The sequence below is a fragment of the Solanum lycopersicum genome, chromosome 1, assembly GCF_036512215.1.
Source record: "Solanum lycopersicum chromosome 1, SLM_r2.1".
Classification (NCBI taxonomy): Eukaryota; Viridiplantae; Streptophyta; class Magnoliopsida; order Solanales; family Solanaceae; genus Solanum; species Solanum lycopersicum.
In genome coordinates, this window is record NC_090800.1 from 90,468,451 (window position 1) to 90,494,910 (window position 26,460).

The window sequence follows — 26,460 nt, forward strand, 5'->3', positions numbered from 1 at the left end:
TGCCAACATTCACGGGCTAACCATAAACTTCTTGTTATTATTATTATTCTGCACAAATTTTATCCCTTTTTTAGACTAGAATTGCCTATAAATACCAAAAATATCTCACGTTTTCAAATCACAAACACAATCACCCTTCTCCATTTCCCCTCTAATTTGCCTCAAAGTAAAAGGAAATGGAGATGTCAAAGCTTTCAACCTTTGTTGTGTTGTTGGTTTTAGGCTTAGCCCATTCTTCAGTGGCCCAAAATTTGCCCCAAGACATTGTTGTAGTCCACAACAAGGCCCGTGCTGAAGTTGGTGTGCCACTTCCACCCCTAAAATGGAACGATACGCTTGCTGCTTATGCCCATGAATATGCCACCACTAGATTAGGTGAATGCACATTGGTGCATTCAGATTCACCCTACGGTGAGAATCTTGCAATGGGCTCCGGTGATTTTACCGCCGTGCAGGCAGTTAATTTGTGGGTAGGAGAGAAAAAGAACTACGATTATGCATCCAACACTTGTAGAGAAGGTATGTGCGGACATTATACTCAGGTCGTCTGGAAAAATACCGAACAAGTTGGATGCGCTAGATTGAAATGCTCGAATGGTGAATGGTGGTTTGTGTCATGCAACTATTACCCACCTGGAAATTACGTCGGCGAGAAACCTTATTAATTGATTCATTACGATGCATGGTTTTAAAAAAATATATATTATTCCTAATTAAATTACTATTATACCATGCAAGTCAAGTATATATGTAATGTAATGTTACAATTTTCGACACGTAATAGCTGGGGAAGTTGTCCTTAGCTTTATTGACAAAATGGAATTTAATTAATAAAGTGGAGTCTATTTTTGGATGAAGTATATTTGACTATTTCTTTTTTAATGATCATCATCGACTTCAATTTCAATATCTTTGAGATATCACCAATATCTACGAGATCAATTTTATTCATGTTTCTGTTGGATTAAGGTTAAATATCGTGAATTTTATTTTAAATACTATAGAGTGGTAATTGAGAAGGAATGTTGGATCGTAAAAAGGGAAAATGAAATTGAATTTAGGTTTATCAAAAGTAAATTATTTTTCATTAAAAAATGAGATAATCATTAACTTGTCTAGATACTTTTATGTTGAGATGAGTTCTAAACAATAGGTTTTAATACAATAGATTAACTCTCACCGAGTTTTAGTTTTACTAGATTTTTGATCATCTGTTTGATTACCTAATAATTTTTCTCTCTTAATTATTGATGTCCTATAACATTAAAAATAATAGTATGACTTATACAAATCTTGTAGTATAAAATTTGAAGTACAGTCTATTTCTACTTTTTTTCTATTTTAAAAAAATCCATTAAAACAAAAGTCATTTCGATACATAAGTTTCATCCTATATTAAGGAGAATAGTTGGCTTGTTGCTCCTTGTTAGAAAAATTAATCTAAAATTGATTCTAAATCCTTCAAGCATAAGTGATTATTATCAATCTATCTCAATTCACATCGTTCAAAATAAACGAGATACATTAAAATTTTGTATCATTGATAGTAACGGACGTGTAGTGATAGATTCAACGTTTTTTTTGGACGTTTTTCAGCGATAGATACACTAAAAGAAAATAATTATTTTGAAGAAAATTTTTCAATGATGGTATGATTAATTAAAACTACAAAGGTTTAATAAGACTTCAATTGGGGGTTGGGGGTTTGGGGAGGTAATTTTTTTTTAAAAGTAGAAATTAAAAATTAAAGTGATGGTGAGAAATCTAGCTCTTGAATAATTTAAAAGACAAAAGATTTGGAATTTAAAAATAGATTAATTGATGTAATTATGGAGAGATTTTGACCTAAAAAAAGGAAGAAAAATCATGAATACGAGATTTCAAATTTATGTATTCAGAAAATGGGATGATGGGAGGAGAATAATTTTATATTTTTTGAAATGGTAGGGAAAATAAAAAAAATATGATAATAAATAATGAGTAGTTAAATAATTTGATAAGATTTTGCGTAGGGTTAATTTGATTTACATATTTAGCCCACAGTCCAACTTTCAAAGGGCTAAATTAGATGAATCAAAAATAAATTGACTTACATAAATTAACTCACTCCAAACTCGTATATGTCATATTTCATATATAGCAACTCAAAAATAGCCTAATTACTTTCCATAGCCATAGTTTGATAATTACAATTCATAACTACATGTTATATGGAGGAGAGATGCGAACAAAAGAAGAAAAAGAGTGGGAGAGAGTTGAACTGTATATGTAAATTGGTTAGATAATTGTATTATACGCATGTATTTGCATATACGGCAAGGGAGATGGAGGAGAGATGCGAGCGAGATCGGGAGAGAAAAGAGAAAGGTGAGCGAGAGGGTAGAGAATGAGAGAGGGGTAAATTGTATATGTATATTGGTTAGATAACTGTATATTATACATATGCATTTGTATATATGGCAAGTGAGATAGGGAGAGGGAGGAGAGAGGCGAGTGAGATAGGACAGAGAGTGAGAGAGGTCAATTTTATATTTATATGCATATGTATATCGGTTATATAATTGTTAATTATACATATGTATTTGTATATTCTAGTGAATTATATATATACAAACGTGACTAATTATACAAATTTGAAGTCAGCCCACATAATTAATGTATAATATTAGTTGTAAATGATAATTATCGTAAACTATAGCTATGAAGAGCAATTAAATAGTATAAATTTGCTTAACCGCATAATTTTTTCATGACCGTACTCACGAGAATAAGCAGCAACAGTTTTGTTCATCCATTTTAATGGTGAGAGTGGGCCAGAAACTTCTGCACAGGCCTTGTTGTGGGCTTATAACGATATCCTTGGGCTGGTTAAAATATGGGCCCTGGCTAAGATTTATCTTCCATAATTAGGATTATAAATAGAAAAATTTATAACTTATTTATTAAAAATAGTTTTCACTTTGAAATACATATTTAAAAAAAAACATTTTCTTTATATGAAAAAAAAGTAGTATTCTAATCTAGATACTATTATTTTTTCTATCTGATACCCACGTTTTGGTATTAATTTTCACCTTTTTTTTTTTTTCGAAATCCCAAAAATCTTTCAAAAGATTTACATTACAATCTCATTGATTCAGGTAATCACATTTTTCTTCGTTTATCTTTTTTGATTTTCTGGATTTTAGATATTTAATTTGTATTTTTTTTTTCGTATTCATCTGTTCTATATTAGAATAGTAACTTCTAAAAATTCTTACACTCTATTTCTTTGATTCTCTATATAGATTTTTGCGTGTTTAACAATTTCACTGGAATTAAATTAAAAAATAGTAATAGTATATGCAATGCAGCAGCGATAGTTTTGTTATGGATAATGCTTATTGGTGAGAAAATTTGATTAAAATTTAGCAAAAAACTTATAATCTTTTTTTAATTTAAAAATAAAATTATTTTTAAAAAAAATTAAAAGTCATCAAAGTTAAAAAGGTAAAAATGTCCAAAAATATAAAATAACATAAGTAAAAAAAAATACCATTCTAATTAAATTTTCTAGCCAATTTTTTTTTCCTTTTTGTATTTAAATGGTTCGTTATTGAGATGGTGGATATGGTATTGAAGTTGACCCAGTACAGAATGGTCATGGGTTGAAATTAATTAATTAAACTTTCGAGGAATTGGCATATTAGATCCTAATGTTACGCTCAAAGTCTTATAATTATTAATTTAATGGCGGCTTTGCATCGAAAATTTATTTTAAGGAGGCTGGCTGCGCTTAACTATATATTTATTTACAAAATTTATTTTAAGTGGTGTTAATTAAGTAATATAAAATTATTTATAAGATAAATATTATTATAATGTTGACAAATTTTAAATTGTATTGATCAAATGATTTTAAAATTCTACTCCAAAATAAATTATAATATATTTATTCTCTTGAGTTCGAAACCTAAATGGTATAAAATATTAACAAAAATTTTAAAATACTATATAAAATTTTATATTAACCAAAACGTCAAAATCGCTGGAACAACAACGATTTACTCCACTGAAAAAAGTTTTTTAAAATGAAAATCGCTGCCTAGGTAGCGATTTGAATTTCTTTTTTAAAAAAATCACATTTTGTAAAGCTTTTTCCGGTGGAGTAAATCGATGTCGTTCCAGCGATTTTACCATTTTGATTAATATAAAATTTTATATACCGTTTCAAAATTTTTATTAATATTTTATACCCATTAGGCTCCGGACTCTCATTCTCTTTCCACACAAATCTAACGTAAATAGATGTCCATATATATATATATATATATATATTTTGGAGAAACATTTCAAATATAATGACCTTGATAATTGTAGTAGTGTTCATCCATAATATTGTTTTTTTTAGTGGCGGCTTTTGCTCAAACGAATCATTCAATTCATTTCTTATTTTTATTTTTTACAACTTGCAAACTTTATAACTTCCTATTAAGACCCATCCATAACTATTCCTTTTTTCTCATAAAAATCCAAAATGAAATCCTCCATTTTCGTTGCTTGTTTCATTACCTTCATTATATTTCACTCATCACAAGCTCAAACTCCTCGAGAGAATTTTCTCAACGCTCACAATGCAGCTCGTAGACGAGTTGGCGTTGGCCCTATGACATGGGACGATGGTCTAGCAGCCTATGCCCAAAATTACGCCAATCAAAGAGCTGATGACTGTGGAATGATCCACTCTGATGGCCCTTACGGCGAAAACCTAGCCGCTGCTTTTCCACAGCTAAACGCTGCTGGTGCTGTGAAGATGTGGGACGATGAGAAGCAATGGTACGATTATAATTCGAATACGTGTGCTCCAGGTAAAGTCTGTGGACATTATACTCAAGTGGTATGGCGTAAGTCGGTACGTCTAGGTTGTGCTAGGGTTCGATGCAACAGTGGGTGGGTTTTTATAACGTGCAATTATGATCCACCCGGTAATTATATAGGACAACGTCCCTACGGTGATCTTGAAGAACAAAAACCGGACTTTGATTCCAAGTTGGAGCTTCCAAATTAATTTCATGATCATCAAGTCGATCATCATCGATGAATAAAGCTTTAATTGTTAATTAAGGCCAGTGCTGTATCTTATCTTAGTTGATTAATCATCAGTTCATGTATGAGTGTTTTGTTATTATGATATTCTTATTTTAAGTATTCATGTTGGTACTTTGGGTCTCTATATATATTAAAAAGAAAATGATTTAGTTTGATTTGATACCAAGTTATTGAAGAAATTTTTTGAATCTTGTAATCTTTAATTGTCTTAATTAAAGTTATGTCATATATATATAATTATTTTTTAGTTTTATAATTTTAGACATACCACCAAAGAATTGAAATTAAAATATTATCAAAAAAAAAATCATTCTTTTTTAAACAGATTAAAAATAAAAATAAATCTTTTTTTTTAAAAAAAAACTGAGAGGGTATATTTTAGTCCTATCTCCCATGTTATGCCCACCGGGGTGATGCAGGGTTTGGCATTATATACATCTCTTGTCCCATATCTTGATAGATTATTATTTTTTACTCGATCTTCGATACTCATATGATTTTAATTTTAGTCCGGAGACATTGGGTCAAAAATATCCAAACAGAAAATAACGAATTATTTACCAAACTAAGTCATTATATAAAATAATTTACCAAAATAATATATTTTTTCAAAATTTTACAAAATTAGTATAAACGTATTTCACAGTAACGTTTTAGGGTATATTTCAAGTTTTAAAAACTAACGGTGTTAGGTTGATATACGTTACTGTGAGTAACGTTTTACTCCTAAAACGTTTTTTTGAGTAACGTTTTACTCCTAAAACCTTACTGTGAGTAACGTTTTAAGAGTAAGACGTTACTCACAGTAACGTTTTAGGAGTAAAATGTTACTCACAGTAACGTATATCAATCTGACGCCATCAGCTTTTAAAAAATAAAATATACTCTAAAACGTAACTGTGAAATACGTTTATATTAGTTTTGTAAAATTTTAAAAAAACATATTATTTTGATAAATTACTTTATATAATGGCTTAGTTTGGTTAATGTTTTGAAAATAACAACAAAATGCAAGAACCTTATATTTTAATGTGCTAGTTTAGCCGCCGGACAAACATTTGATGGATTTTGAATTGGGGCCAAAAAAGAACTCAGGATATATATATATTATTAAACGAATATTAGAGATGGTGGCGTCTTTGTAGAAGTCAACCCATTACATAGTGGTTCTGAGTAGAGATTAGTTAATGAAATCGGAAATCTTCTTTTGAAGAGTCTGGCTGTGCTTAACTTATATATACTTTCTCCATTAATTTTTATTTGTTATATGTAAATTTGATCTCGTCAATAAAAAGTAATGATAGAACTATTTTATCATATTATTGTTATTTGATTGATGTATAGTATTTAGTGAAAACAATTTGGAGAACAACTAATTATTCATGCTAAGATAAAATATGTAAAAAGAAAAAAAAAATTGATACATTAAAAGTGACAACTAACTAAGTAAAAATAAATTTATTTTTAAAATAATGGATAAGTAAAAGTGAACAAATCGAATATACATATTTATCGTTTTGAACGGCAAGATAACTTGCCATCACTATAACTTCTGCCACAACTTTCTGTCCTTGGGAGAGCACTCTTTGGGTAGCATTTTGTGCACATTAAATAAATCTCCACGGTATAAATACCATGCAAATATATATAAACCGCATAATGTAAGCTCTATATGATAGACTCGACTTAGAAAATATTGAGAGATCATTTAAACAAGATAAAAAACAAATTAAATTGCTCGAATATTGTTTACTAGTATATATACTATGGTTGAAATTTCTTTTTCAGAAGGTAGAACAAAATTTAATTGTCCAATCAATTATATATTCTCACTAAATCCAGCCTCTCATCTTCTTTTCATTGATTATATAGTACTCCTAGTAACGTATAATAGAAATGGTAATTAGGGAGTTCAATATATATAGTGAAACATCGAAGTAAGGAAATGTTACGTTATAGATATTCATCAAAATTAACGACGATTTCTTTACTATATTTATTTATTGATTGGTTTTCAAAATTGGCTAATAATTGTGCCAATTAAAAGCTAGTAACCATTCAATTAATAATTCTTTTACAACCTACAAACTTTAAACTCAACATTCTTATTTCTTCCCTATTAAAACCCATCCATGTTCTCATTTAAACTCAAAAATGAAATACTCCATTTGGATTGCTTGTTTAATTATCTTTGCTATATTTCATTCTTCACAAGGTCAAAACTGTCCCAAAATTTATCTTATTCCTCATAATGAAGCACGTAGACAAGTTGGAGTCGGACATATGACATGAAATATGTGGACACTATAGTCAAATTGTTTGGCGTAATTCGGTACGTGTTGGTTGTGCTAAGGTTCAATGCAATAACGGGTGGTATTTTATAACTTGCAATTATGATCCATCGGGTAATTATATTGGACAACGTCCTTATGATGATCCACAGGGTAATTTTATTCCATGAGCAATATTTTTATCGATTTTTCCTAGAAATTAATCTAGTTTGATCAATTAAGGAAAAAAAATCTTTAATGGATAATGGATAGACCAAGAAAAAACCATATGAATCCCATTATTATAAAAAATAATAATTGTTTTAATGGGTCAAAGTACTATATAGTTGTCACATCCTAAAGCTTTTATTTATTTATTTATTATTATTAGTATTATTATTAAATGGCGGCTTTTATGTTTCTGATATAAAGTAGTTGCAAAATCACTTTACGGAGGCTGCTCTTAACAACATGTAGTTGTTTTAAGGTTTAACAATGTCGAAACTTATCATAAAATATGACTTAGGTCACATTCCTTTCCCAATTCATGTGATATTATAGTTTAAAATAAATTATAAATATGGTGTGATCATGCATTATCTCATTAAAAATAAATAATTGTTTCAAAATTAATATAAAATATATAATTATCTTTTTATATTGATTTAAAAAAGAAAGTATGAGACAGGCAAGTGAAATATTCTGTTCCATCTAACCTTTAACAAAAAAAGAAAAAAAACACGAGAAGAAATTGACGACATCTATATATAGCAGATAATAAGATATAGTAATGATTTAATCGACCGGAAAAAAGAAGTTAGTTTAAGCAATAATCGTTTCGTAATTCGATAAGAAACAAATCACATGTATGGTTGGAAGACATAAAATAAGTTATCCACGTATAATATTAATATAAGCGATTGACAATTTAAAAATTTGCATAATAACTAATACATATCTAAATTATGAAGGAATTTATATATATATATATATATATATTTATTTTAGGAATTGAGCAGATGAAACAATTAAGTCTAACTCACACCCTATATCTTGAAGAGAGGAGAACTGCCAAGCCTTATAGTCAGTGCACCGATCTCATTAATAATTAATATACGTAGAATTTTTAACTTTTTTAATATCTATATAATTAATCTTCGCATAACTTATACCAACATAAATAACATATAGATTTACTCATAATTAACCTGATTAATCAATCGCCAATCCAACGAACCTAAATGGTTTTTCATCAAGAATAACGAGTGGCGGCTCTTATCATTTAAGCGAATAGTTGTATGATGTGACATGTCATTCTCTGACTTTCTCAACCTAATCTTATATACAATTTTTTTTTCAAATAATCCGATAGAGTCTGCTAACAAGTTAGCACATTTCAACTCTTTTATATATTTCACAAAATTGTAGACTATTCAACTCCTATACCCTATTTAAACCAATCCAAACTAATCCTTAATTCTCACCAAAAACCCAATAATGGGATACTCCAATATTGCTTTAATCATTTGTTTCCTTACCTTTGCTATATTTCACTCATCACAAGCTCAAAACTCCCCTCAAGATTATCTTAACGCTCACAATGCAGCTCGTAGACAAGTTGGAGTCGGTCCTATGACATGGGACAATAGGCTAGCGGCCTTTGCCCAAAATTACGCCAATCAAAGAGCTGGGGACTGCAGGATGCAACACTCTGGTGGACCTTACGGTGAAAACCTAGCTGCCGCTTTCCCCCAGCTCAACGCGGCTGGTGCTGTGAAGATGTGGGTTGATGAGAAGCAATGGTACAATTATAACTCGAATACTTGTCAAGCTGGTAAAGTATGTGGACACTATACTCAGGTGGTGTGGCGTAACTCGGTACGTCTTGGTTGTGCTAGGGTCAGGTGCAACAACGGGTGGTACTTTATAACTTGTAATTATGATCCACCAGGTAACTGGAGAGGACAACGTCCATATGGTGATCTTGAAAATCAACCGGCTTTTGATTCCAAGTTGGAACTTCCAACTGATGTCTAATTATAAGTTACATGATCAAAAACATGAATGAATAAAGTGATCGATTGTCGAGGAAAATAAAATCCAGGCTATGCTTATGTGACTTGGGAAATATGTACTCTAAACTTATATATTTTGTTGCTATGTGTATCACAATTCACAGTGTATTTTACAGTTTTTTTGTGGGCTTTATTGGATGTGTGTATGTTGCAGCTTATTATATTGGACAACTTTCACATATAGCAAATGAAAAATTCATCAATAGCAAAGTTTGCATAATTGCGCTTCATAGCAAACATAGAAACTGTATAATTCGCTATACATATACAGTTAAAACAAATTGTATAAAACAAAGTGTATAAAACAAGAAAGAGAAAGACACTTGGGCAGAGAACTGTATAAAAGCGAAGTGTATAAAATGAATTGTATTATTATAAGTGTATAGAACGATTATATACGATTTGAATTTGTATAAAATGAGAAAGAGAGAAAGACAAAAGAGACTTGACAAGGAATATACAATTGAATCGAATTGTATAAAACGAGAAAGAGAGAAATTAGATACAATTTGAAAATTGTATAAAACGAGAAAGAGAGAAAGACAAAAGAAACTAGGCAGTGAAGTATTTTTATTGTATAATTATAAGAGTATAGGACGAAAATATATATACTTGCACCTGTATATACAATTTTGCTTATGTTTGTATAAGTGAGAAAAGCAAAGGTCCATATATCCTCTTAATTTGAGTACTAAAATCTTTGAAATTGTCAATGTAACTAAGGTTTGAAACGATCTTTGAAATTTTTAATGTAATTGGATAATATTAAAAAAGAAACAAAATAAAACTATTAATCAATTTGCTAGTGGTGGATAATATATAATACAGTTGTATCTATAACTATACATAAAAACAGACAAGATGTATGATACATCGAAGGGTGTAATTAATCGAGTAAAGACCAGTTCATATTCATTTGTCTTAACTTAAGCAATACGTGATTGCTTCTTTTGGTAAAGGCGTTATTATATATATAACCCAAGTAATTATCTAGTTGCTTTATATTCCATTTATTTATGAGTTTAACTTGCTAGTATACATTCATGAAAACTTAATAATTACGATCAAGTTATCAGCAATTAGTCAATGGTTACCATAAAAATAATTTCTAGCGGCAATAAATATATATATTAATAAAAAGTGAATTATTATTAATTAGATCCACTATCGCTATATATGAGCTTTAAGAATACTTATAAAGAGTGTTAATTGTTGCTAAAACTACATATTTAGCAACATTTAAGCTATTACCATTAATTTATTGTCACTATAAATTATTTTTGATATAGTGAATAAGCACCTTTTTATGGCGAGTACAAAGTATAAACTGATCGATAACCTGCAAAATATGGTAAATTACCTATTACAACATGTAAAATTATACGAATAGTGTATAAATCTTTTGCATTTTTTATACATATAATTTATATCTTTTTTTTTAAATAAGGAAAAGTTATTCAAATATACATGTTATTTCATCATAGTCTCTAAAATTTCTTATTATTTTAAAAAAATTCGAAAACGGATACATCACTTTCCTCTCGCTAATAAATCTTTATCTCTCTCTGATACATCCCTACCCTTTCGAATACATCCCATTCCTATGTATCCAGCTGAGATGATATATTCCTTCCCTATGTATTCGGATCTTCTATCCCCTCTCTGATAAATCTCTCCCCTATGTATTCTAATGTCTAGTAATGTATCTAGAAGTTCAGTGATGTGTCCGAAAATCCATAAATTTTAATGCATATTTTTAATTTGAAAAAGAATATGAAAATATTATAATTAACTCTTATCACTTTGAGATTTAGGTAATAAATTATACAAAATAAATAGCTACTAGTACTATACGAATATCTTAAGGTTAAAGCATTTTCAAGGGAGATGCATAAGGAGTTGCTTGAAAACGCTAAATTTGTTTTTACTTTACACATGCAATTCCTAATTTCATGAAGCAAAATACTCACATTTTCACCTATAAATATCCAACCTATCCAATTCCATTCTTATCAATCTCTTCAAATTAAAAATGGCATTATTCAAAGCTTCTAATGTTGTAATTTGTTTCATAATTTTGGCATTTGTTTTACCTTATTATTGTGATGCCCAAAATTCCCAAACAGACTATCTCAACACTCACAATTCAGCTCGATCTCAATTAATCCTCTAACTACAATTAATCAATCAACCAACTAAGGCACACTAACACATTTATTGAGCTCCTTTACACTAACTAATTGTGTTGACTAACATCAAGTTTTATAATCAAATAAGAAAACTAGTAGTATATGAATAATAAGAGACATGCTTTAATTTATAGAGGCTAGTATCATGATCTCTATAGTTACCTATAAGTTACGAGAAATATTTTCTTGTACATATTATGTGAGTTTGACATATTTGATCCTCCCGTTAAAGGATGACCAGTTGAATCAAAAACTATTTTTTGATTTTACATTTCAAATTATATATATTTGAGCTGTTTCCGCTCCGACCGATTGAGGGAGCATACTTTCTGAAACTGAAGCGACTATCCCACTCATGGCGAGTTGATCTTGACGTACCCAAACCTTATATGCAGGATTTGGTTTATCACCGTCCAAAACACGTGGTGGTGCTGGTTCGCTACCATCAATATCAATATAGTGGTTAAGACCACAACCGCATATCATGGGAAGAAATTGTGTCTTCCAAAGCAAAAAATTTGTTGACGTAAAGCGCTTTACTGGCAACTGATGAGCGAGATTAGGTGTAGGATAGTAGTTTCCCATGGCATTTGTTGAAACAACTGAAGTTGCCACGGTAGAAGAGCTCTCAACGGTATCTCCCATTCGAAAAGTAGTTTCTGATTATCCAAAACAACTGTTATTTTTTGAAGAAAAAAAGAGAGAGAATGGTCGTTAAACAACAAAAGGCTCAGATACCATGTAAGAGATATTCATAATTCATACATAAAATATGTACAGCAATATGAATATATAGGTAGACTAACATAGATAAAATATATGTACATAAATTTATCTCAGATACCATGTAAGAGATGTTCATTCAATTCATACATAAAATTGTCGTGATACCATGTGAAATTGCCTAACTCACACCCCAAAAGCTAGCTCAAAGGGAGGAGGATTGTGTTTGGACTGGAAATAAGCAGGTGTAAATGCAGAAGCTAGCAAAGCAAACCTCGAAAGACAACGAGTAAAAAGACAACGAGAAATATATCAAAAGATACAAAGATTTAACGTGATTCGGTCAATCGACCTACGTCCACAAAGGAGATGAGCAATCCAATATAAATATGAGAGTACAAAATACAGAGGAAAACAACCTCAACCAATTCACTCGGACCCACAAATTGTCCCCCTAACCAAAACTCTCAAAGCCCTTTAAGACTACATTGTGAATGCTGATTAAATTAGAAGGAACATTCCTTTATTTATAGAGCCCTAAACCTTTTCCTACGAAAAAAATGATTAGTCAATCCAAAACATTTTTCTAAAAGGAAAACCTATTTATGGTAAGAAATCGGGGCAAATAAAACCCAACAGATTGTCCAATCCTTATAAGGAGTCCACTCATCTCATTAACCACCAACATGGGACTTTTGTCATTTTTTAACTTTTATAACTTTGCAATAATGATCCACGTGGTAATATGAGCGGTCAACGTCCATTCCTTGTTGAAGAGCAACCAGACTTTGATTCCAATTTGGAACTTCCAACTGATGTCTCAATAAATTAAGCTTCATGTTTTAAATAACGAAAATTAAATAAATCCAGTAGTACTATGATATGCATGCTTGAGTTTATATGAAAATAAATATATATGGATCATTTAATTAGTTGCTTCTTCATTGAATTTATTTATTTGTCCGTCCCATATTATTTGACCCATAATTCCCTTTCGAAGGTCTCCTTAAAAATTCAATCGATAACAACTTTTTAAAAATAATTTAGTTTTATCTTTCTTCAATGAGCATACACCCTATTTTAAGAGAATAACATCACTAAGCTTGTTTGATATATCTTCAAATATGAAATTTCTATGATACGTATTAGTATTGGTTTAACTCTTAATATAAGGTGCAAAATGGGATAAATTAAAAGCAATTCAATTTTAATTTTATAAAACTATATATAAGTACCCCTACAATTCATTTTACTTATCATGTTTTTGTTTTAGATGCATTTTAAAAAAAATATTTATGATGTTTTTCTTTTGAATGTGCCTCGAAAAGAAATTAACTAAAAAGCCAAATTGACTAATACTATTACTCTCTTTACCCCACATAAATCTCTCTACTTATTTTTTTTTCTAAATAAAGGTTAAAAAAACTAATAATTAATTAATTCTTAAATTTCTAAAATGCCAAGAATTACTTTGGACCAATTATGTTTAGTAATAGCAACAATACATAAAAGAAAATCATTTACATATACATAGAACATAATATTTTGACAAAAGTCCATCTTTTTTTTACCATGATATAGTAAGAATTATCGTGTTACAATCCAATTTTTTCGTGGCAGGATCATTTACATCATGCATGATGCATGTATATGTCTATTTGTTTGACATTCTAACTAATGGAATGGGATAATATTTTTTTTTAAAAAAAAAAAGTAAAACCACTAATCAATTTGCTAGTGGTTGTGATATCGGATAATACATGGATGATTGTAGTAAATCGAGTAGAGGCAAATTCAAATTTATTTGTCTAATAAATCTAAAGAGCTAAACTTAAGCAATACGTGATTACTTCTTTTGGTAAAGGGGTTATGATACACAAATAATTGATTATCGCAATACATGCATTGTGCCCTAGCTGCTACTTGCAACATATTCCTTTTACTATAAGATTATAATAAAAAATAAAATTTGCATAGGATCAGGGTTGGGGACAATGATTATTTTTCAAAGTTGAGAGGAGAGTTTGATTTTTAAATCGTTGGGGGTTGTAAATAATATTTACTTTTTCTGTTTCATATTACTTGTCTCATGTTGACTTGACACACCCTTGAAAAAACTCAAGCTAGTTGTATATTTTACTAAATTAAACTTATTATTTGTGAGCTGATTTGAAACTCTAAATTTGAGTATTACTACTTATATCATTTACATTGTCTATGTATATAATGTTTAAATTACTTAATTAAAAAATAGTATCTTAAGGTTAAAGCATTTTCAAGGGAGATGCATAAGGAGTTGCTTGAAAACGCTAAATTTATTTTTACTTTTACACATGCAATTCCTAATTTCACGAAGCAAAATACTATCATTTTCCACCTATAAGTATCCAACCTTTCCAATTCCATTCTCATCAATCTCTTCAAATTAAAAAATGGCATTATTCAAATCTTCTAATGTTCTAATTTGTTTCATCATTTTGGCATTTGTTTTACCTTATTATTGTGATGCCCAAAATTCCCAAACAGACTATCTCAACACTCACAACTCAGCACGATCTCAAGTTGGTGTTGGTGCAATCACATGGAACACAACTCTTGAAAATTATGCACAAAATTATGCTAATCAAAGAATTAGTGATTGCAATCTTGTCCACTCTAATGGTCCTTACGGCGAAAATATTGCTAAGGGAAGTGGCTCTTTCATGACTGGCACTGCTGCTGTTAACTTGTGGGTTGGAGAAAAACCTTACTATGACTATAATAGTAATAGTTGCACTGGTGGAAAAGAATGTCGACATTATACTCAAGTAGTCTGGAAAAACTCCATTCAACTTGGTTGTGCTAGAGTTCAGTGTACCAATGGCTGGTGGTTTGTTACATGTAACTATAATCCCCCAGGCAATTACATTGGTCAACGCCCATACTAATTATTTTGACTAACATCAAGTTTTATAATCAAATAAGAAAACTAGAAGTATATGAATAATAAGCTACGTACGTGCGTACTTTATAGAGGTATGCATGATCTCTATATTTATGTTTCGTTGCACCAATAATTTACACGAATTATTTTCTTGTACTTGTTGTTTAAGATTGTTGTATGTATGACATATTTGGTCATTCCGTTAAAATTAAAGATGACCTGTTACATCAATATATAACTTTTTTTTGAGTTTAATTTATACAAAGAAAATTTTATATTTTCAAGTTATTATATTTTGTTATAGTATAGTTATATAATTCTGCGATTGTAAAATGCACATCTTAAAAAAAAAACTTATATGTGAATTTACAACCGATAATGTAAACTAATAAAACTAGTTTGCATCCCACCCAAAAAAAATAAAAAATGTAAATAATATTTCCTTCATTAGAAGCCAACAAAAACATTCTCGAAATCACTTATAATGATGAAAAGAGAAAAGTGTGTATTACACGAAATTAGGAAAAGTTGTACTTATAATTAAAAGTAAAACCATCACTTTGCTTCATAAGATAAAGATACTTTAATCCATGGAACTTCATAAACTTTTTGATTTAATACAAAGAACAAATGTAAGAGGACGTAAAGTTAAAAAGAAAAGAATCTTTTCACGTAATTGAAAGAGACGTAAAATTTAGCCCATACGTGACTAATATTTTGGTAGAGAGCACTCTATGGGCATATTATTTTGAAACCTTTTATTATCCATACAATAATCATATGTCAAATGATACTTTCTAACCCATTTAAACAATCTTCTTTGTGTCCATGTCAAAGTACTAGATTGCCCCTTATTCCACCAATGATTTTCATTTTCTACTCTGCAAAATCTTGCATTCCCTTTCCAAACACAAGCATCAATTTTATAACTTCCCAATGTGGCCACAAAGGGTGATTTTGACCAATCAATTTTTGTTTTTCCACCATCTGTTGCCCAATCTTCTCCATTCCATAGGCTCATTTTGAGTTCCATTGGCTGCCAATGTGGATACTTAGCTCCTTTATCTGCATGGTTTCTGTATGTTCTAATAGGTACCCAATCTACCATGAACCTGCCCAAAAATCGAAAAATAGTCAATCCACACGAGTTACACGTGTGACACACAAAATGCACATGTGAAGTATATGAGATGCAAACAAAAAATATTATACTTTTATCGGATATATTTAAGAACTCTTACTAAAATTTAACGTTAGATCACCAATTTCAGTGATAAAAATTTAAAAGATCAAACGGCTTACACAATTTGGTGAAGGTTCCATAGAATAGAATAAGTATGGTAGTCTTGTGTTGGATCAAACCACAAATTGATTCTCTGTTCTCTATCGTCGAATCCATCAACATAAACATTTGTTTGAAGAGTATAACGTTTTCCATCTACATTCCCCAGAAATTCAAAATCTATCTCATCGCGATTCGGTTGACCCGAAGCTAACTGCATATATACGTAATTCCAATATCATAAAAAAAAAAATCTGAAGAAATATTTGATAATTAATCATTTTTTTTGCTTACATAAAATGCTACAACAGTGCCTGCTGAATTTCCTGGTATCAACTTAATTTTCATGTCAAATTGACCAAATAAGTACATATCCTTTGAAGCAATCTCTGTACCTGATTAACAAGTTAATCAAACAAAAAAGTATTCATCAAATTAATTAACTTTGTGTTCGTAGCCAAAATAAATAAATATTGCATTTGAATTAATTAATTAATAATTACCAGATTCCTTGTCAAATATCAAGCTTCTTGTACGGCCATCAGCAGAAGTGTTTATATGGTTAGGTGAATATGTTACGTAGAAATCTTTATTGTAATCTCCTGTAGAAACTATAGAAGCTAATGCAATATGAGATAAGTAAATAAAATAAGTGGCCAAGAAAATAAATCTAGAGAAATAATTCATTTTTTTTCTTGGTGATTATATCAAAGATTTGAGGATGAGGAAATAGCTAGGGATAATTTAAAATATATTATATAAATATATATAGGTGGAATTGTATGGGAATTAAGCTGGTGAGACAAGAAAGAGGAGAACCAATAAGAGTTTTGTTTAAGCAAGAATATCTTTAATAAGAAGTAAAGGATATGTTAGCTATTATCAAAAACGGCTCAATAAAATTTATGACTTAAAATCAAAACCGACTTAAATTTGGCTAGATGTGTATTTTAAGAATAAAGTCATGAAGCTTCCTTTAATCAATATAGTCGCAGCAAACATTTCATTTTTTTATCATTTGATTCGGCAGAAATGGGCCTAACGCCCTACTTTGAATTTCTCTTATTTATGTTTTAAAAAGGACAATAATTAGCGCGCTTAATAACATTTATGAAATTATGACACATCAAGATTATTTATTGATTAAATTAGCAATAAGTGGCCTATTTTTAATTTATGAAAAATCATACATAATAGCAAATATTTAAATTAAAATAAATTCTATAGATACTGTTTAAAACATTTGTATTTCGTAGCAAATTTTGTACAATTTTTGTCATTTGGTTCGAACTCATTCATCAAGCGAAAGATTCATTTTTATCCAAATTCATTCCCTATCTTTTCTTCTCATTTTCTTTCGGTTATCTCTAAAATTTCTTCCCAAATCAATTATTTTTAATTGATTGTGGCCCACTATCTATTTTTATACAAATTTGTTAGCTATCTTTCAATTTCTTTCAACTTTCTTAAAATATCTCCTCAAATCCAAAAAAATTTTAAAAAATTATATAACCTTATACAAACACAAATATATAAAATTTATTTGTGTTTGTATAAAACGAAAGAAAATTGTATAAATACATATATTTTTATTCTCCTCTCTCCCCTTTTCTAGATCTCGCTCGCCATTCTCCCTAATCTTGCTCGCCACCGTCGCTTCTCTCACTTATACAAACAGAAACGAAATGTATAAATTGTGTTTTTGTTTGTATAAAGTGAGAAAACTGTATATACACTTGCAAATACATATCTTTTTGTCATATACACTTATAATTATACAATAAAAAACACTCTCCTGTCCAGTTTCTTTTGCCTTTCTCTTCTTGTCGTTTTATTCAAATTCAAATTGTATATAATTTATGTCTTTCTCGTTTTATACTTTGATTCAATTGTATATTCTCTACCCATGTCTCTTTTGTCTTTCTCTCTTTCTCATTTATACAAATTCAAATTGTATATAATCGTACTATACACTTATAATTATACAATTCGATTTATCCAATTATCTGCCCAAGTCTCTTTCTCTTTCTCATTTTATACAATTCGTTTTATATAATTCGCTTTAATTGTATATGTATAGCGAATTATACATTTATATATTTACTATTGAATGCAATTATGCAACCTTTGTTATATCATACAAATATGAATTTCATATTTGCTATATGTGAAAGTTGCACTGCAACATATTGGCAAAAAAAGTATTTTTAATATATATATATTTGACGTTCAAAAGCCACGTCTTTTGAAAAGCATTAAAAAACACTGATTTTTCTCTCACCCATTTCCTTTTTTACTGCTTTATTGCTCCTATTTTTTCTCTCCTTACTTTTCTATTAACAATTAAAAGTAGTGTTCTTTCTTTTCTCGTCTATTTTTTCTCCTTTTAAATATCTCGATAAGTTCTTCTCCTTTTTCTCCTTAATTTTCTCTATTTAATTATGGAAGATATAATTATATATTTATCCATTGTTCTCTCATAAATTTTTCTTTCGTGTATACTCTCTTGAGTGTTTTTTTCTTAAATCATTAAAAAATTTAGTGATTTGTGAAATTGATATTTTTCAACTCTTCTGAATAATAGTTTTGATTCTAGATTTTAATTTTTTGATATAAATTTTATAGGTTAGAAAGGTGTAAATTTTTTTGTAGAAAGATCGATATAATGTTCTCGATTATTTTAATCTCCACCAACAACTTCAAATTCTTCCTATGTAAATACACTTTGATCAATGTATGCCAATCTCGGTTTAAACAAATATTTACAAATTTGTTTGGTAAATACGGAACTTGGTGAATACAAAAATGATTACGGGCCAATATAGTTACAATATACATAAATGTATACAACTTTTAAATAAATAAATTTAAAAATACTTTCATGTATACATAATCGACAACATAAATATAAAAACTTTTAAATAAATAAATTTAAAAATACTTTCATGTATACATAATCGACAACATAAATATAAAAGTATAATAAATTCATAAATATTCTTTGAATAAAAGATTATGTATCCAAATAGTGTTAATTGAATTCATTAGTTAACTTATCACAATTATATGCACTATTTAGTTACAAGATACATTGTGTATACATAACTATTTTTTCATAATAATATTACCTCGACACAATCTCATTTTTCTTATAAAATTGACCTTCAATTAGTATAATTGTAGTAACATCCTCTTCAATCTTATGTATAATCATTTTATGTTAGCATCGCTACTAAAGCTTCATCAATCTTATAATGAAATTCAAAGAAATTAATAGATGTATCGATATTTAGATAATTTGATATCAATTGAATTCATTGAAATAAATATTTATTTTTCTAATTTAACGCATATCAATATCGGTGCTGAATCGTTATTAACTTAAATGAAATTCAAAGAAATTGATGAATGTATCGAAATTTAGATGGGTTGAAATCAATATTTATTATAATAACCTCCCCTTTTATTGAATAAACAAAATAATTTGTACTATGACATTCTTCGCTTGGTAAATCAAAGTTTTCAACGATGTCATTTATTTTTCTCTATTTGTTATTGAAATGCGTTAATTTTTTTTTTTGGATACACTAATTTTGGAATTGATAAATTTCATAGAAAAATGGATCACCATCTTAATCAATTCAATAGTTATAGTACCATGAAAAAATAAAACCCATGTCTCTTAATTTATGTTTTCTATTAACGGTTAGTTTCATAATGGAGAGGAAAAATATCCTAAGCCAAATTAATTTCGGGACAATTTGTGCTAATATGTTTTTGGCTATTTAATGCTTCTTAATGTTGGGCTATAAGTTGCTAATAGTTATTAGCAGTTGTCTATATATGTCATTTACTCAACATGTTTTTCAAACTAATCCCACCCCCATTAAGGCTTCAACTCTTATTTGCAATATAAAGTAGGAAAACTTTCACAAACTACTTAAAAATAATTAATTATTCTCTATAGTTATGATTTGATAATTAGAATTTGTAGTTACATGTTATATGGAGGAGAGAGGTGAGCGAGACTGGGAGAGAGAGGACTACTTAAAAATAATTAATTATTCTCTATAGTTATAGTTTGATAATTAGAATTTGTAATTACATGTTATATGGAGAGGTGAGCGAGACTGGGAGAGAGAGGATAGAGGCGAGATAGAGGCGGAAAAGCGTGGGAGAAAGGTGAATTGTATATATGTATATTGGTTTGAAAATTGTATATTATACATATGTATTTGTATATATGGCAAGAGAGATTGGGAGAGGAAGGAGAGAAGCGAGCCAGACTGGAAGAGAGAGGAGAGAGGCGAATGAGATCTAGAGAGGGAGGAGAGAGCCGTGCGAGAGAGGGAAGAGTGGGAGAGAGGTGAATTCTATATGTATATAACTGTATATTATACATGTACATTTGTATAAATGACAAGTGAGATTGAGAGAGGGAGGAAAGAGGCGAGCGAGATTGAGAAAGGAAGGAGAGAGGGCAGAGAGTGGGAGAGAGGTGAGTTGTATATGTATATAAGTTAAAAAATTGTATATTATACATATTTATTGTATACCTTGGCGAATTATAAATATACAAACATGACTAATTATATAAACTCAAAGTCAGCCCACGTAATTTATGTATAATACTAGTCGTGAGTGATAATTATGGCAATGTAATTATATAGTATAAGTTTATTTAGCTGCGTAATTTTCCCTTTAAAGTAACACTAAGCCGCGAATTGTTTCAAATCTGGAAACGATAGGTAATTACATTTGTAGATTATTTTTTTACAAAAATTGTCTTACACCTTTCATCGAGAAATCATCGGAAGCCTTGTCATTTATTTGATATTATATATAAGAATTTTTGAATCACCGCTAATAATGGTTTTTAAATTTTTGAAAATTAATTGGCAACTCAATTTTCAAAATAAATAAATAAAGTTATGAAGCAATGTAAATCATAAAAATAGAAGAAAAGTGAATTCTAACAGGGATCAATTTTTAATTAATTTAATTTAATTTAATCTCAACAGAGTTGTCTCGCCTTGAGACTTGAAAACATGGTTGCTTTTTGATATAACATGTTAATAAGATTATTTGGGTGAATTTTTTTTAATAAATAATTATTAACTTTAGTAATATTTTTTATTAATTATTATTTATAGTAATAATATGATGAAATAGCACTATGCACTAAAAGTGAATCATAAATAAATATAATGTATTATAAATGTATTAAATATATAATAAATATATGATTTATAAATAAAACTTGTATTATTTTGTAATATGTATTATATGTGTTTTGTATGCGTAGATTAAAGTGGTGCCCGGGATACCGATTTCACCAAAAATCATAATTATATTTATATGTAAGATTTTTTTTTTATAATTTATATGCATAATATTCAGTCAATTCCTTAAATTTATCCGAAAAATTTCTTTTGATATTAAAGTAAACAATTAATTCATAATAAATTGTTACAACAAAACACTTTTAATTTAACTTTTTTAAAAAAACTTTTACATGTATTATTTGCACTCATTAAATTATTAAGTTAATCACACTATATATGAATATTGTATTCACTTCTTCTGATGATTTACTAGCTGTATTTATGACAATGTAACTTGCTAAAGACATATACAGTTTTTGTGTGGTTCTTCTCCAATCACAAAGTTACATGAAAATACCTTATTATTGATTGAATTACATTGCAAAAATAAAAAGACAAAAAAAGTCACAAACATGTTGTTGCAATAAAATGGTTGAAGAGATGGTCGTTAAAAAACCCAGAAAGTATACGCATGTGATATAATTTCTATAAAATGATTTAATTTTTTCACCATGCATAAGCCCTCCATATATGACTTATGTCATATTTGGTCATTTTTTTTGTTACTCTTTTACTCACTATTTTACAAATTGTGTACAATTTTATCAAATAAACTTTTGGAGTTTTGATTGACAATCGAACAACAGACCTGAACTTTTCAAATGTTCCCTGTAAGGAATTTTCATATTCAACTTCTTTTGGTTTATAAAATTTAGAGCAAAACAACAAAGACAAAACTATGATATCTGAAACTTAGCAAATTTATAAAGTTTTTGGCAAATTACAAATATGACTATAGAACCATCGAAAAGAAGCCCCAGCAAACAATGTAAGATTTTATTTTATTTTTGAAAATACAAGTAAAGAAGTACATAAAAAACGTAAAAATAATTTGAAACAAATAAACGAAAAGAAACATAAAAGAAATATTGCACGATAGAAATCAACAAAAAAAATATAAATATATAAACTATAGTTGAGTAACTTTAAGTTCTCCTGTATTACATATCTACAAGTTATCTTACATCAGATCAAACTTGAATATTACTCGTTTGTTGGTCTTATATTTTAAAATAAACAACAAATCTCAAGCTAATATAACAACCATCAACATAACCTTGTATATAGTTGGAATTTTTTTATTTATTTATTAGAATAATTAAGTAATTTCATTCAAAGTTCTAAAATATTTTCATAAAAATAGATAAATTTTTGTTAATTTTTCGATGTGAAACTTCTTAACGCTCCTGACAGGCCTAGACTTCATTATTAATAGGAAAAATAACTTAAATACACAACTATAATTTTTATATTCTCCAATTTTCCCTACTTTTTTTAAATATTACATAATTCCCTTTTTTTTTTATTTTAGTGTAAGTTTTTAGATACATTACACTCTCTCTCCTATAATACACATTTACCAATTTTAATGCCTATTTTTTATCCATTAAAACACTCAACCTCTTAAATCAGTTTTTTAATTTTAAATTTTATCCATTTAAACACTCAACCTTTTAATCACCTTTTTGATTTTGAATTATTAAATTTAATTAAATTTAAATAAAAGAACAAATTTTGAAATTTTGAATTTCAAAATTCAAAAAATCAGGAAGCAGGGTATCTTCAGTGCCTTCTACCCTTTTGTTCTTACCAACGTCAACTTTCACTTCCTTTTTTTTCCTTAATCGTCTTCATTCCACTCTTTCTTCCTAATTTTGAATCTTCTCAACCTAGCATATTTTTTTTATTTTCTTCTTTTTATTCTTAATCCATATTCGACTATTTCTTCCTAATCTTGAATCGTATGAACCCAGACCCTTTTTATAGTTAATTCATCATCAATTCGTATATTCTTCTCTTTTTTGTTTTTGTTAATTGTTCTATTACATCATAGTAATGGATCCGTCAATTAATAGAAGGATATATGATTCCGACGATGATAATTGGAAAGAAAATAGGAAAAAGTCTTTGCATGATCCTATGAATCTTCAAAAGGATTCAAACAAAGACCATGGCGAAACATCAAAGGTTGTAAAAATACAACAAAAAAGGAAAAAAGAAGCAGCAAACACTGTTGTTAGGCCTACATTATCTCGGGTTAGTATTTTGGTACTTAAAAATGGTGTTGTTTAAATTAGTAAAATTTTTAAGGAATCAAGTGTGCTTGCTGATACATTTGAAAAAGGGTGTATAGTGTTTTAGATGGTCAACTGATACGTGAATTTGTTGTGTTTCATAATATTTTATATGTATCATTAAGTTTTTGAAAATTATTATAATGTATCATTCAATAAGTGTAGTAAAGTATAAACTGTGCTTGATGATACATGTAGAATATGTGTGTACATTGTTTAGTCAATGTACTGATACATGTAGTAGCTATGTATCACATGTTTTGCATGTAGTATGAATTCCTGAATGATATAATGTATCAGTAAGGTATTAGTTGTTTAGTTGATGTACTGATACATATTTTGAAATTTGTTATAATGTATCATTCACTAAGTTTTAATAAATGATTCATCAGATATAGTTGATGATACATATAGATTCTTTGTGTATGTTGCTTAGTCGCTGTTTATGATACATGTATTAGACATGTCTCACATGTTATAATGTTTTATTTAATTCACTGATACATGTTATAGACATGTATCACATGTTTTTCATGTAGTATGAAATTCTGAAAACTGAAACCATGTATCAGTAAGTTATTAGTTGTTTTATTTAGTAGTTATATTTCTATATCGTTTTAATTTGCGGTTTTATTTTCAAATTGCAGCCACTGAAGTACAAGATTAAAAAGATACCAACACATCCCATAAGGTTTGCTGTCAATTTTAACAACAATTTCCTAAAGGACTTTGAAAAATACGTAGGGGACAATGTTATCCAAATGTTCAAGGATACAATTTTTGGACCCTTTTTAGACATTTCTAAATGTAATTTTCAGGGCCAAATAACTAAGTGCTTATTGCTTTTAGAATTGGAACAAAGCAACCCTAATGTGTTGCATATTAGACATTCCAACGGGTGTGTCCTGAAATTTAGTATAGATGAATTTGCATTATTAACAGGACTTAAGGTCAGAGGAAATACCAATGATTTCAAATACCCAGAACAAACTGATTGTATGCTTTTTAAAAAGTATTTCCTTGGTGCAGTCAATAGTGTTACAAAACATCAACTAGTTCAAAGGTTTAAGATGGGTAATTGGGAGAGCAATCAGGATGCACTCCAAATGTCTATACTGTTCTTTATTCATACATTTGTATTAGCTACTCTTGATAATACAGCGATATCTATTGTCGACTTTCTAATGGTTGAAGATGGTAGATATCAACATTTTCCTTGGGGTCAGTTATCATTTTCCAAACTAATGGGTTCACTTAGACAGGATTTTGACGTTAGTAAAAAGTTGTACCGATTATATGGGATGCCATATGCACTAAATGTTTGGATCTACGAATGTGCATCCAATTTAAATTCAGAAATAGCTGTGAGAGAACGCAATGTCATCCCAAGAATATGCAATTGGAGAGTTGTGTCTGAAAAGGCAAAGTTTGAAATGCTTATGTCTACCATTTTCCAAGAGGTAAAATTTTATTTTTGTATATGGAATATCGTTATTTATGTCTTTGTGATACATTATGAATTATTACTGTATCTAACAGTTAAATTATCTTATGTGTTTGTGATACATTTAGAATGCATGTTCAAACATTGTCCCAACAGCAAAGGAAATTGAAGCTTTTGATATTGCTCAAGTTGAACATGCTCATTCTACATCAATACCATTAGTACAACCAAACGAAGAAGATGATTTAGATGATTTCTCCACAAAACCGCCCGAACAGTTATTGAGGACATATTCTAGAGTGTCTGATACATCTCCTTCACCACCGCCAAAAAGAAGAAAAAAATCGATTATTCAAAAAAAGAAGGTGTCAGAACAGAAACAGCCTGATCAATCAAATGTGTCTCCGACACCGGATGATGATGTACATGTTTCCATGTCAAGTCTGCCTCAACATTCGAATGCTGATGATGTACATGGTTCTGTTCCACAAGTGTCACCGAAATCGGCTGCTGATGTACATGGTTCTGTTCCAGACGTTTCTCAGAACCCGGCTGCTGATGTTCATGGATATGCAGATTCACAGAATGTCAACAATATAATTCCTCATATTGAAGAGTTGAAAGGACATTTGAAAACTTACGTAAGTAAATTATTTTGTTATTTTTAAACAAACTTTTATTTATCCTAAATGTATCTACAATTTTTAGGTTGACAAGAAATTTGAGGAACTGATTATTTTGATAAAAGCAAATCACTCCCAGCTGATGCAATCTATTAGAAAAGAGAACATCAATTTTCAGGCTGATACAAGCACATTTCAGTCTGACAAACAAACAATCTCAACAAATACCAGTTGATCTCGATGATATGGGTGGCGTAGCTGAGGATGGTGGTGATTTTTCTGGTAAAAATGGTGAGCATCATATCGTCGACGATGCAGGGGATGTCGATATGGATGGTGTTGGTGTTTCCGTAAATGAGGGTGAACAAATAGTCAGTGATAATC

General features: G+C 29.2%; 6 protein-coding genes and 1 pseudogene across 6 annotated transcripts; 6 read left to right on the forward strand and 1 right to left on the reverse strand.

Annotated features, from left to right (window-relative positions):
* The first annotated feature begins 99 nt into the window (after positions 1-99).
* LOC101257309 (pathogenesis-related leaf protein 4-like) lies at positions 100-857 on the forward strand. Its single transcript, XM_004230620.5, has one exon. It carries the CDS (start codon positions 177-179, stop codon positions 663-665), a length of 489 nt encoding a protein of 162 aa, XP_004230668.1. The 5' UTR covers positions 100-176; the 3' UTR covers positions 666-857.
* A 3,491-nt stretch (positions 858-4,348) lies between these two features.
* PR-1a1 (protein) lies at positions 4,349-5,248 on the forward strand. Its single transcript, NM_001247199.2, has one exon. It carries the CDS (start codon positions 4,517-4,519, stop codon positions 5,045-5,047), a length of 531 nt encoding a protein of 176 aa, NP_001234128.2. The 5' UTR covers positions 4,349-4,516; the 3' UTR covers positions 5,048-5,248.
* A 1,994-nt stretch (positions 5,249-7,242) lies between these two features.
* Positions 7,243-7,549, forward strand: LOC112940691 (basic form of pathogenesis-related protein 1-like; annotated as a pseudogene).
* Positions 7,550-8,742: 1,193 nt separating this feature from the next.
* Positions 8,743-9,628, forward strand: LOC100191111 (PR1 protein). The gene has a single exon (NM_001247429.2). It carries the CDS (start codon positions 8,856-8,858, stop codon positions 9,393-9,395), a length of 540 nt encoding a protein of 179 aa, NP_001234358.1. The 5' UTR covers positions 8,743-8,855; the 3' UTR covers positions 9,396-9,628.
* Positions 9,629-14,761: 5,133 nt separating this feature from the next.
* LOC101257608 (pathogenesis-related leaf protein 6) lies at positions 14,762-15,538 on the forward strand. The gene has a single exon (XM_004230621.5). It carries the CDS (start codon positions 14,778-14,780, stop codon positions 15,270-15,272), a length of 495 nt encoding a protein of 164 aa, XP_004230669.1. The 5' UTR covers positions 14,762-14,777; the 3' UTR covers positions 15,273-15,538.
* Positions 15,539-15,847: 309 nt separating this feature from the next.
* Positions 15,848-17,349, reverse strand: LOC101257904 (probable xyloglucan endotransglucosylase/hydrolase protein 10). The gene is made up of 4 exons (XM_004230622.5): positions 17,054-17,349; positions 16,845-16,945; positions 16,571-16,764; positions 15,848-16,380 (listed from the first exon to the last, which is right to left on the reverse strand). Exons 1-4 carry the CDS (start codon positions 17,235-17,237, stop codon positions 15,978-15,980), a joined length of 882 nt encoding a protein of 293 aa, XP_004230670.1. The 5' UTR covers positions 17,238-17,349; the 3' UTR covers positions 15,848-15,977.
* Positions 17,350-23,854: 6,505 nt separating this feature from the next.
* Positions 23,855-26,378, forward strand: LOC104645472 (uncharacterized). Its single transcript, XM_026028967.2, has 4 exons — positions 23,855-23,971; positions 24,657-25,469; positions 25,582-26,094; positions 26,162-26,378. The coding sequence occupies exons 1-4, from the start codon at positions 23,855-23,857 to the stop codon at positions 26,309-26,311; spliced, it is 1,593 nt and encodes a 530-aa protein (XP_025884752.2). The 3' UTR covers positions 26,312-26,378.
* The last annotated feature ends 82 nt before the right edge of the window (positions 26,379-26,460 follow it).